The sequence below is a fragment of the Thunnus thynnus genome, chromosome 11 (genome assembly GCF_963924715.1).
Source record: "Thunnus thynnus chromosome 11, fThuThy2.1, whole genome shotgun sequence".
Taxonomy (NCBI): Eukaryota; Metazoa; Chordata; class Actinopteri; order Scombriformes; family Scombridae; genus Thunnus; species Thunnus thynnus.
The window spans coordinates 24,922,973-24,935,477 of NC_089527.1; the positions used below are offsets into that span (position 1 = coordinate 24,922,973).

The following is a 12,505-nucleotide window of genomic DNA, read 5'->3' on the forward strand; positions in this document are numbered from 1 at the left end:
GACAGGACACTTCAACATGATTCCGTGTTTAAATAATAGGAAGCAATCAGGCTGGTGGTGGCTGACGAGAGTGATGGTGGCATCCACTGGACTATCAACATTTCATACTGCACTTACAGTACAGAGCTGTCTTGCCTCCTACACTGTATGCTAAAAGCAGAAAAATAATGAATTAGCACATAAATACAATAATATCTCAAACACATTGATCATAGTGGTGCCATTACTCAGGGTAGGATCATGTCTTATTGTATGGGACATCTGTCCTGTCATGTAATAGGTGTAGTCATGCTTTTTACTGATTTGTACCCCAAAATATCCAGACGTATTTACAGTATGTTTCCACCCAAAGGTTACGTTTTGCACTGCAAAAAGATAATGATCACCCTGGTTTAAAGTAAGTAACAGTGAGACCGTGCAGTAGTAAGGTCTTTTGCAACATTAACAGCTCAAAGACTGCTTCAGGTAACAGTATGTGAAGAGAAAATGAAGAAGAAATGCAAACGAGCTGTTGATTATGCCCCTTGAGTCCGTCTGAGAACAAAACAGAAAATCACAAGTGTTTACACTTAAGAATGTGTTTTTATATTGCAATTTTCTTGTATTATTGATTTTTTTTTCAGCTGAACTGCTCATCCAAACATTGAGTCATTAAAAAAAATCACTTACTGCTCGTGTAAACTGGCCTTGCGGATAGTCTTAGCTTTATTTGCCCAAAATGTGAGATCTCTATCTCTGAGAACTCTGTTGCCACCATAATACGATGGTAGGTACACAACATTCAGAGTTGTATATCTCAAAACCTTTACACATGAAATTGAAATTGTCAACATTTTACTTCATGATTTGGGTGATCTGACCCTTGAAAGGATAAGGCTGGTGATATTCAGTCTTTTTTTCATTGTCAACAAATTCCTTGAAAAGACCAAAACCGTGTTAGTCCGTCCATCTTCCATGCCCTGTCTTTGGCATTCAACCCCAAGCCTACTGGTCTCTACAGAATAAATATGGATCATGAATATATACTTTCATTTTTTTAAAAAAAAGGATAAATACATTTCTTAAACAGCTGGCCACTGTAGTTTTTCACAAATATTTCTCATACAGGAGTAAATAGTGCATTTATTGAGGACTGTTTTCTGTGGTGGATTAATACACATTTGGTGCTCTAGTGAGTATTTACAGCAGAAAGACAATCTATGTGGGATTGATAAAGTGCCCATGTTTATCATAGTGAAGGAACATGTCAACCTGTCAAACAGTGCAGCTCACTGATGTGTTTTTTAATTCATTTAAGTTTTTGGACAACAATGGAGGTCTGTGGCACAGAGGAATATATCAGGCTTTGGGTACACAACAATAATTGATAGTAGGATCAATTCATTGTTGGATTTGACAATAAGAAAAATATAGAATATCACCACACCTAAAATAAACACTGACTTTTTAAAATTTACTTAAAAAAGGAGCTCTAGCAATTAGCCATGGCTGCCACGTCAGAACTAAATGCTTACTACAGTGCAGTCTGAAAAATGTTGTCATTAGATCTCATTTGAGTGTCTATTACATACCTTCTAATGGCTTGGGCAGGAAGTGAGCAGCTGGTTTTGTTTTTTTCACTCGGTTCCCCTTCATGGCTTGGCCCTCTTTATTGAGCCCGAGGAACCAAGCTCTCCCCGACTCCTGTTGTCTGTACAACATGGACGAGTAGATCACATAGTAGTTCTCAAACACCGACTCTTTGAACTTGCACTCTGCTGTAAAGAGTTCCTGCAAAGACAGACACACGGACCAGACAGAATGAAAGGACAAGGTTTTTTTTATTTATTAAAAAACACTACACATGCCTATAATATATATTTGAGACCTTACAATGGACACAAATTAATAATTCAGGCTTCATATTGTGCAAAAATGAAACAGATGTCAGATGAATTATTCATATTTGAACTTATACAGAGGTCACCAGGACAAATGCCATCTTTATTTTACACTCACAATATATAGAATAATGTTATGGCAGGCACAGAAACTGCCTCGCCAGGTGAAATGGACTTCATACTTCTACCTGTCATGAAAAGGACGAGCGCTGCAGAGTCTATCTCGCTCTACTCATGTCTGATTCAAGCCGAGCCTAATGACCTGCTCTGATGAAATGCAACTCTCATTCTCTCCTTGGCCTTAACCTTGACATCAGATGTAAGAGTGCTCGTTTAGTCAATTAGCTCATGTTCCCAGCAGAAAGTATATATTGTTAGGCACTGACCCTAGCACCAGAAAAATCAGCATTTTTTCCCCCAGAAGTCCAGCTAGACACTCCTGGCTTGTTTCATTTTTTAAATTGGTAAAACCCAAAGGGGATCCTTCTATTATCAATGTGTCTATGACTGCCTTCTGAACTTTGTATGAATAATGATAGAGCTAATCAAGTGACTCCTCCATCCTCCATCCACACCTCAATCTGGCAATGACGAATGAATGCCGAGGCACCACATCTCTCTCTGCTGTTGCCCATTCATCTCCAACCAGAAGGGTAATAAAAAGCGTTTCCACATTGTCCGCCCTGCCAGGCTAAAAATAAAGGCATTCATCGTGGTGTATTAATCAAAGCACACTCATCACAATGGAGTTTCACCACATCTGTTGTGAGCAATCCACACTGAGCTGGCTCATAGAGCTACTGACAGTCTACATTAGAAATGGATATATCCTGTATCACAGTGGTTTCCAATGTCCAGGTCTGTGATCCTTCAGGAGATTCTTGAGGGAACTAAAATAAGCAGCAATTTTAATGCCAGGTGCAAATGGAGTCTAGGATTCATCTTCTGGGAACCATAAATGTCTGTACAAACTTTCATGGCAATCCACCCAGTGGTTGTTAAGATATCTTAGTCTGGACCAAAGAGGTGAACTGACTGACCGACAACATCATCTCAAGAGCCTTGTCACCAGCATGGCAAAAACAAAAAAATTACATAATTTTAATACTCAATAACTCTTTTTTTTCCCCTGCTCTCAGCAACATTTCCATTTTTCACCGACCTTACATTTTCTCTTTTACTCTTTGTAAATCACAGGACATTATTTATGAGCTAAATGTTCAGTTTAGAACACAGGACACACCATGCCATGATTACGGTGTAATTAGCCCTTTGGTAAATTACTCCTGTCAGAGCATATCCTCCAGACAGTATTCAGCTGAAAGCAGAGCTGAGCAGGAAGGAGTAGAGGGACACATGGGATGACCATAATGATCCTAAGAAGCATGTGGCTGTATTCTGAGTGTCCTCTCTACCCTTGATTGAGGACTCATGGGCATTTCTGAGTGGAAAGCACAAATGCATGATGCACAACATCAGCACCAACTGAAGATGTCAAAAACTCGGGAGGAGCCGCTGTGATTCTGCACATCGCAATTACAGCGAGACGCAGTCAAATCTGTCAGTTCAGGCATTGAGAGGTCAGAGTGGTGATCTGTTATGTGAGATATGTGTCAGAAAATCCTACATTCTGACTTTGCTCGATCTGGCCGGCAATTACATTACACAAGGGACTCAACTTCAGACTATTCTAGCGGCAAATGTAGAGATTAAGATTATAACTATTAATGCTGCTTCCATAGCAGACCATGCTGACAGAGCAATCCATTGATAGACAGACACATTGCAGGCTGAAGCAAAAAAAAAACAAATGCAGCCTTACATGATAAAACCCTGAGCACGAAGCTCTCTGGCAGGTTTAATATCAAATAAATAAACATTCCCTCTGGACGATGCCCAGGCCCGACCCCACTGTTATTCATCTTGTCATGCATATTAGGATTTATTGTATCAGCAGCAAGCAGCAGTTTATCAAATGGCTGCTTATTATGTCCAAGTTGTCGCAAAGGGAGGGCTGTGTCCTGTCTGCCAGGACAGACAGGTGACAGAATAGGATATATTACACACTCTGCACTGCACATTCAACTTAATTGATGAATCAATATACAAAATCTCAAGGAAAGAGGGTGATTTATACTTAAAATGCACTTGGATAATCTCTAGCCAACAACACAGAACAAATGTCTTCATTGTGCTGCTTCAGTTGTTAAACCAAATAAACTTTGTCCTCTGAAAGAATGTTTAAACACGCTCTGTTCATGCTGAAGCTCTGTTGCTGAGCCGATTAGAAGGCAAACAGTTTTACCTTCATGGTTCCCTGAGTTGCTTCAATTAGGTAATTAATTCTACTTTTTTTCTCGTCAGGTGAGCTGCACCGCAGGTTGGTTGGCTGCTGTAATTAGACAGATCATTTCCATGCCGGTCCAGGTTTAGCCAAGCACTGATTACGTATACGGCACCTACAAAACAGCCTAGAGTATTAGTAATCAAACAAGCTGGTGCCAAGGCCATAATTGTGGCTAATCAAATGCCTTCACATAGATGCACAAAAAGTCTGTCTTTGTTTACAGAGGCAGAGCAAGCGGAGGTGGTTTGTTTATGGAGTTATGTTTGATGCTGAACAAAAGTGTGGCCCTGTCAGTCACCATAATCAGTTTGATTTGAAGATCAGAGCAGTGAAGGTAGCTGACTTAAGACACGTTGTTTGTTGCATTTTAAGTATGTCAAACGTCAATATCAAGCTGAATGCTTTTATCACATTCTTCCTTTGTGTGAAAGAGCTTTCTCTTTTCTCACAGCACCTTGTATGCAGTCAATAATTCTCCACACAGAAATTGTTGCTAATCTATATTACACAATCATTTCTTTGACTATAAGGTATGTGGACAGCCAAACATTACATCCATATATTATTGTTGAACATCTTATTGAACTTGCAGTGTACAAGAGTGTCATGTTGAAACAAGAGAAGGCTTTGCCCAAACACACATGTGGAGGCACACTTGTATACTGTACCATTATTTGCATTAAAGCTGCACTAATCAATACTTTTACACAAGGATCAAATGACCGCATGTAATGTGAAAGGGGTCACTCAGCAGTTCCCCACAGTTCCCAGGAAGCTTCTATTTTTTAGCCTTTTTCAGCTCATTGTTTCAGTTTTACAGTCCCCAACTTTATTATTTTGGCCTCCAAATTAATGATAATATTGCTCCATATCTCCTGGATGTGTATGTAGGTTATGTTAACTCGTTTGCCATAACAACTTAATAAGGTGATAATATGTCAATGTTTTGTTCACAGCTTGTACTGCTCCCCCCAAATGGCCAAAAAAACCCAACAACAACCTGTGATTACTGCCTTAATTTGAGCAAAGGATGAGAAACAGTCTTGCACCAAAAGTACACAAAAAAAGAGAAGACTGAGGTGTCCACACACTTTTGGCCATGTGGTGCATGATGAACCACAAAGTAACATTTTATATGAATCTTCTTGTTACCCTTTTTAACCATTTTCTATTAGTGGAATGGCAAATATACCAGTGATATCGTCACTTTGATCATCAGCTTGTAAATTGAATTAAGATAAAACAACCACTGCTCCTTACCTACACATCCTACTGTGCTTTTTTTGACAAACTTTTCCCCTGTCTGCATCGTTCGTTTTTTTTTTTTGTTTTTTTTCTTGTTGTTCTTCTCGGAGCCCAGAACATGTAAATAGATTTGTTCTTGGGTTTCCATGGCAACACAGAGGGGCTCCAGGACAATATAGTGCTGTTGGAAGGTACCGGGCATCCCCCTCGTATCAATACATACAAAACAAGACAGATTGGATGCAAGTAAAATCCACTGCTGTATTTTAATGTACAGCTCAACATAGAGTATGACATTAATCTTATAACATCCAGATGTCAAGTTATTTTTCCCTCCTATGTTTTATATTCTTGGGGATCAAATAGTTTAAAAAAAACTTCTATCTTGATTTAATGTCACATACATCATTATTAAATGACCTGATTGTTATATAAGCCATTAAAAATGTGTTATGTTGTAATGTTGTCATATGATGAATTTCAAAGTCAAACCAGGGAGAAAAGATGTGTGACAGTATGACCTTCACATTGTGAGTTATTTGCAGTATAATTCTAGTCAACATCAGACTAATATATTGAAAAAAAATGATGGGTGACATTGAAGGAGAAAAAAGGGAGAAGGAGACTGGGACACAGCACACACTTTCACACCAGTGGCAAATCAAATCATTTTTGAGGCACCAAATGGTTGATTTTCTTCCCCGTGCGATCTCCCCGCCTGGCGCTCCACATCAGTGGCTCCCTGGCCCATGATTGGCTATGCTCTGAATGGAAAGGCCATAATTGACCTTGGCCACAGACAGTGTGAGGGCTCAGCCCCGCATTATCAGCCCCAGTCACCAAGGCAAAAAGACAGGGACAGAGAGAAAAAGCTAGATGAGGAGAAAAAAAAAAGAGATTAGACTAAAAGAGAGAAGGGAGACTGGTTGAGGGGAAGGGGGAAATATAGGGAAGAACACAGTTTCTGCAAAAATAATAACAGATTAAAAAGAGGCAAATACAGACAGATGGAGAGAGTGGGAGTTTAAAATAAAACTCCCTGACAAAGAGTGAATAGGCATTAAAAGACAAGAGAGCAAATAGACTCAGCCTAAAACAAACATCCTTTGGAAAAATCACAAAACGGGTCGTGATTGCCGAGCATGATCGCCTGAAAGTAGGTGAGAGGAGGCTCATACAGGAGGGGGGGACGCACATTAACATGCAGAGTGACTGTTCACTACCCCACTGTGGAAACGAAGAAATTGTTTATTAATGCTGCCAGCATAAAACCTATTAATTCATGGAAAAAGGTCAACCCCCAGAAAGCTGAGCTGCATTCACAATGCTATAAGACGCTCTCATATGTATAAGAGTCACGTCGTTACTGTGTGCAGACAATGGGGGTTTCGGCAGACCTGTCTGATTATCAAACCCAGAGGAGGAAGAGGAGACAGGGGCCGAATGAGGCGAATCACCGGTAAACAGCTGGATGAATTGTGTACACAGATGTACAGTACAGTTTCAGTTTTTTTTTCTTTTATGATCTGAATACACATGACATAACTGGAGGCATTCATGTTCATAAAACATGAACATACATAGAAAAATCTGGCTTCACAGAGCTCGAGGCTCTGTTATTATTTACTTATTTATTATTACAGATAGGAAGGGAAATATAACATTTTGTATATAAAATATTAATCTGCAAATGTAGTAGATTAGAAATTAAAATTTAAGTATTCATATAAAGTACCTCCTTTGAGAAAATTAATTTAGTTACTTTTCTTTAGCTGGTTCAATGATCAGTTCATGTATCAGGTAAGCAGAGGAAAAACTGGTCAATTATTGCATCCATGGCGATCATCAACATCCATTATACCAATGGTGGAGAGCAACAAAGTACATTTACTAAGGTACTCTCCTTAATTAGTTATGAGGTAATTGTATTCGCTTGAATATTTCCATTTTATGCAACTGTGTCCTTCACTTGTACAAGGTTTAGGTCTCTTCTATTTCAGAAGAAACATTGTACTTGTTATTCTACTGTGTGTATCTGGCAGCTTGTTACTGGTTATTTTGCTGATTACGAGCAGATCAACAAATAAAATATGATGCATTATAATAGACTAAACTATCCAGCAAATTATGGCAATCCATTCAATAGTTGTTAAGAAATTTCACTTAAAACAAGAAACGTCAACCTCATGGTGATGCTCGAGGAAGAGTCAGAGGATCACCAAAGTCAGTAGGATTCATCCTCTGGAGACCAAGAATGTCTCTACAATATGTCAGTGTATCCAATGTTTGAGATATTTCAGTCTGGACCAAAGGGAGGACTCAAAAAACTCAAATGTAGCAAGTAGTTTAGTATATGATGTTTCTGTTTTTTAAACTATTGCGTATTTCTGCAATTTAGTCAAGTTTTGAAGAGAAGGAAGAGGACACAGGGATCAAATGGGAAGGGTATTTCTTGATAGTATTTTGTGTCATATACAGTTTTTCACTTCCCTCTGTACTCTATAGACATTTCTTTATTCATTAAAGTAGATAGATCACTAAAAACACCCATCTCTGCAGCCATGTAGCAGTAAACCAGCAGACTGCACTCAAAAGCCTTAATACCAATTTACTAGGTGAAATACGACAACCATTCCTATCAGACCATTTACATACAGTCACCCTAACATGCTGTTGTAATACTTGCTTTTTTAACCGAAGTGAGCAAAAAAGGGTTTATTCACTATGCTGTATACTTTTTTTCCGAAAGGATGACAAAAGGCTCTGACACCTTTAAGGGGTTTGGTCACCCGAAGCACTTAAGTGTTCAATAAAGTTTCCCTGAAGGCAGACACCCTTTAACACTGACCCAGAACAGCTCCCCTGGCTCATTCTACACACACACACGCGCGCACACACACCCCATGCTTTTGCAAAGAAGTGTTGCAATTCTCAGTGGGAGACGAACCTGTGGCATGCAACGTCAAATAAAGATTCAAGACAGGATCTGGGTTTTAAACATTTGATAAACGTGTCTTTTTTATGTGAAGGTTCCTGCTGGCCGAATAAGAGACTCTACAAATGCTTTGAGGTGAGTTCAAAGAAAAATGATTCACTGATGCTCTCCATAACACATACAGTACAACGCAAACTGCACTTAGGGCACTGACTGTTATCTGACTAAATAATGATGACATTTTCCACCTTAAATAGGATTTTTGGCAACCATCAAGTGAATCTGTGTTAAAATGTTGAAATTATTGACCACTTCAGCTTCTGCTATTTCCCCTTTAACGCTTTCCTTTTATTATTTTTGGAGCTGGGTTCTGATGGGTTTTAAAGCAATGAAGAAAGTAAACAAATACTGGCCTAAACCTGTTCAAAACAGCAGGCTTTATACTCAAGGTTCATTGGGGTCAGCCCAGACAACCACACACTGCCAAAAGCCTGGCCTTGAAACTGTAAAAAATCATAAAATTTAGGAATAACTCATTGAATACCACAGTGAAGTGTGCAACAGAAAAAAATGCTTTGCTCATTATAAATAAAAAGAGAGCCTGCTGGGGAGAAAACACACAAACAAAGCGAATGCACCCACGTCTAGATCAGCGGGGTTTCAAGTACTTCTCGGTGTGTCTGTATCGTGTGTGTGTGTGTGTGTTTGTCCATTCTGCTACTGTTGCTCCGTAAATTGGTGCCAGATTGGTGTCAAGGCAGCCAGATTTTTGCTAGATTGGCTAGTCATCTCTTGTCAGGCAAGCCAGCAGTCTGCCCTGTGCAAGTCCATTATACGGCAGAGTCACAGTATGGTGTAAATACCGAAATAAAAATGCAAGAGGTGTCTGCAGGTATAGAGTTGTTTCTTCACTTTCTCTGTATGTGTTTCTGTCTCTGCTCTGTTTGTGTTGTTTACACCCTCAGGAACAGTGTCCCAGTTTTCTTTTACAGAGGAAGTGTATGTCCTCTCCTTGTAGATTCACTTGTCAGTGACTCGAACTCTTCCTACTTTGCACTTAAAACATTAAACTCATCTGAGCTCCCAACTGTAGTGAGCTTCATATATATTGTATAAATAAATTTCAGCATCTAAGGAGAGAGAGACTTGCATCTCTTTTGTTGTCGACGGTGGTGCCATTGATGCCGTTGTTGCGGTTTTAATGTCTGAATCAAATTTAATCGCAATCTATCCCATAGTTGTCGAGACACTAAAAACCATAAATGTCAACCTCTTGCTGGCACTAGCATTGTCACTGTAGGGTTATAAATGGTCCCTGCTTTCAAATATAACCTTGCATCTCATCACAGGATCATCTGATGGGCCAGGGATGTCCTGCTCTGCTGATCAATGAAATAATTCATAGCTGTCTTTAGAGTTAAAGTACTCTGCCTATTGTGCTCACATAGGCAAGAACTGAACTTTACTTGCAGCAGCATTTTAGTTTTGTAACTACAAATGAATCTCTTGTCTGGCTGAAGGATACAGGGCTCTATTTTCATACAAGCAGAGGAATGCAAATGCAGTTGTGATGCCATTTCTGTCAGACACAGCTGAATTTTTTTGCCCTTGCCTCTTTTTGGTAATTTTGTGGCATAAAACTGGCACCTTGCATTGAGTGGATACGACACAGAAGAGGTTGTTTATGCAGATAAAATGTAGTGCTGTGCAATTTTGGTATGCGTTTTGGCATGACATCGTGCCTTAACACAAATGCATGTCATGGTTTAACTGATGCCAGGCATGCTGTTACAGAGGGAGACCTTGAATGATTCAGGGGGCCCAAAACATAACAGAGGACTTGGAATATTGCAGGGATTATGATGTCTGGATTATGATTGATGGATTATGGGCTATTCTTGAGGGTTTGTCAGGGAGGCAAAAATTTTCATACAGTACCCTTTTGTTTATTGCACACATCCTACTTACATGTATTGTGTGTGTATGTGTGTGTATCAAATCCAAACGTGATCACTGTTACTACTCTTTTGAGCAGTTTCTAAATAAACTACCATACCCATAATCTTCGTAATGAAGGAACATGTCACCCAGTGCAGTGGTGTGGCTTAATAGTTTTTGGACAACAACAGAGCTCTATGGTACAAAGGAATATGATACATTAGGCTTTGGATACCCACACAATACTTGTAAGTAGGATGAGTTCATTGTTGGTTTGGGTCTCCACATGAGATTTGTTGACAATAAGAAAAATATAAAAAATCGCCAGCCTTATCCTTTAATGCACAACTCCATAGACCATTCATTCTGGATAGTCAGCACAATATATTTTGCCTTATAAACAGTATTATTACAGGTGGCCACAGCAACATGTGCTTATTGCCTGGCTTAGTGTGCCAACTTTATATGTAAATCGAGCCCAACAGATTACATCTGTCTGTGTTTCTCAGAGACATGTCAGAGGTTGTTGTGGATGATAAAAAATGGATACGAGAGGTTATCACGCATTGGCAATGGTTTTAGTGCAGTGCATAATCTGAATACTAGAGCATTATATAAACTATTTCTGCTGGCATTATGAAGACTCCATGAACACCAGGTATTATCACACAGCTACCACCACATAAAGGATATACATAAAGCCAGATGTTGATAGTTCACTGCAGCAAGTCTGTAGCCCTCAACAGCTAAATCTCAACAACTAGATTAAAGCTGTGATTTCTTCAAAGTGCCTGCTTTAATGTATAGTAGGATTGAGGGACTTGCTTACAGAGAATCCTGCTTTCCCTTTGGTATTTTTAAAATTTTACTGTAGTGAGGCCACTTCACAGTGTCCATCTCTCCTGAAACCTTGTTGACAAGCAGCCAGAGCTGACCTAAGCGTCTGTGCATAAGAGGAAGACAGTAGAGGATTCCCCAACAGTCTGTCTCTCTCTGAGGATAAAATGTGGCATGGCTACAGCTGGAAGGTTGAGTGATTCAACCAGTCTGCCAGAAAGGAACCACAAAACCAACTGGCCTGCCCATCAGCTATTCAATCACAAGCCAAATCCTTTCAATCAAGATGTTAGTGGGTTTATTTTTGTTGTGGAAATGCCACACACTGAATTTAAACAAAATGGAATCCAAAGATACAAATATTCTCACTAAAGCCACTGATATTAATGTGGTAGCATCTCCCTGTATGGGCAGAACAACAAGCTGAAGCTCCCCATCAGCAGCCTGAATGAAGAATTCATGGTGTATTAGGGAGGTGCTGCAATACTAATAATCCTGTGAACCAAAAGCCTCTCAGTCTGGTATCAAGGTCAGAACAGGATGGAAGTGGAGGGCAGCAGAGGCCGTGGATGTCACTGAGTTGTGGCTAAGGCACAGGGTGCTGGTGGACATAGTGTCTTGTGGAAGGGCTGGCCTAGGTAGCAGCAGAACACCTCGCTATGACAAGGTGCAATGGAATGATAAGAGATTGCCGATCCAGGATGACGTGTGAGCATCAGTTGAGGAGAAGCGAGCCAGCAGGATGGTTGGAATGTGGCAGCAGGGGGCCTGGACAAGATGGGAGCAAACAGCGGAGCACAATGTCTCATGGGCCGAGTTTTGGAAAGCCAAGCCCCATTGAATAAAATTCTTAATCAAGGCATTTTATGATGTTCTACCAAGCCCATCCAACTTGTTTTGTTGGGGGAAGGTGGAGTTACCAACTTGCCCCCTGTGCCTGAAGAGAGGGACCTTGGAGCACATCCTCAGCTGCTGTTTGAAAGCCCTAGGCGAGGGGCCTGGCGCAATAACCATGTCATGAAGGCCATGGTGGACACAGTGTGATTAGCCACTGCAAGTGCCTCTGCCCAGTGAAGAAGACCTTTGCTGTCGTCAGGGCTGGGGAGAAGCTGACATCATCTGCCAGGACCACCTCCTCTGGCCTGCTAGCAACAGCACAAGACTGGGAGCTGAAAGTTGACCTGGGACACCAGACATGGTGCTGATCTTGGAAACCTTCAAGCAGCTCATTCTCTTGGAGCTCACAATTCCCTGGGAGGACCACACTGAGGAGGTCAACAAGAGGAAGAGGGCAAAGTATGCTGAGCTAGTGGAAGAATGCCA

General features: G+C 40.4%; 1 protein-coding gene across 4 annotated transcripts in view; it reads right to left on the reverse strand.

Annotated features, from left to right (window-relative positions):
• Window positions 1-12,505, reverse strand: part of fgf14 (fibroblast growth factor 14) — a 133,423-nt gene that overhangs the window by 2,198 nt on the left and 118,720 nt on the right. For all 4 annotated transcript variants that reach the window (XM_067604067.1, XM_067604063.1, XM_067604065.1 and 1 more), the window contains exon 4: window positions 1,572-1,770. In XM_067604067.1, the coding sequence (XP_067460168.1) occupies window positions 1,572-1,770 (199 nt within the window). The remainder of the gene's footprint in view (window positions 1-1,571; window positions 1,771-12,505) is intronic.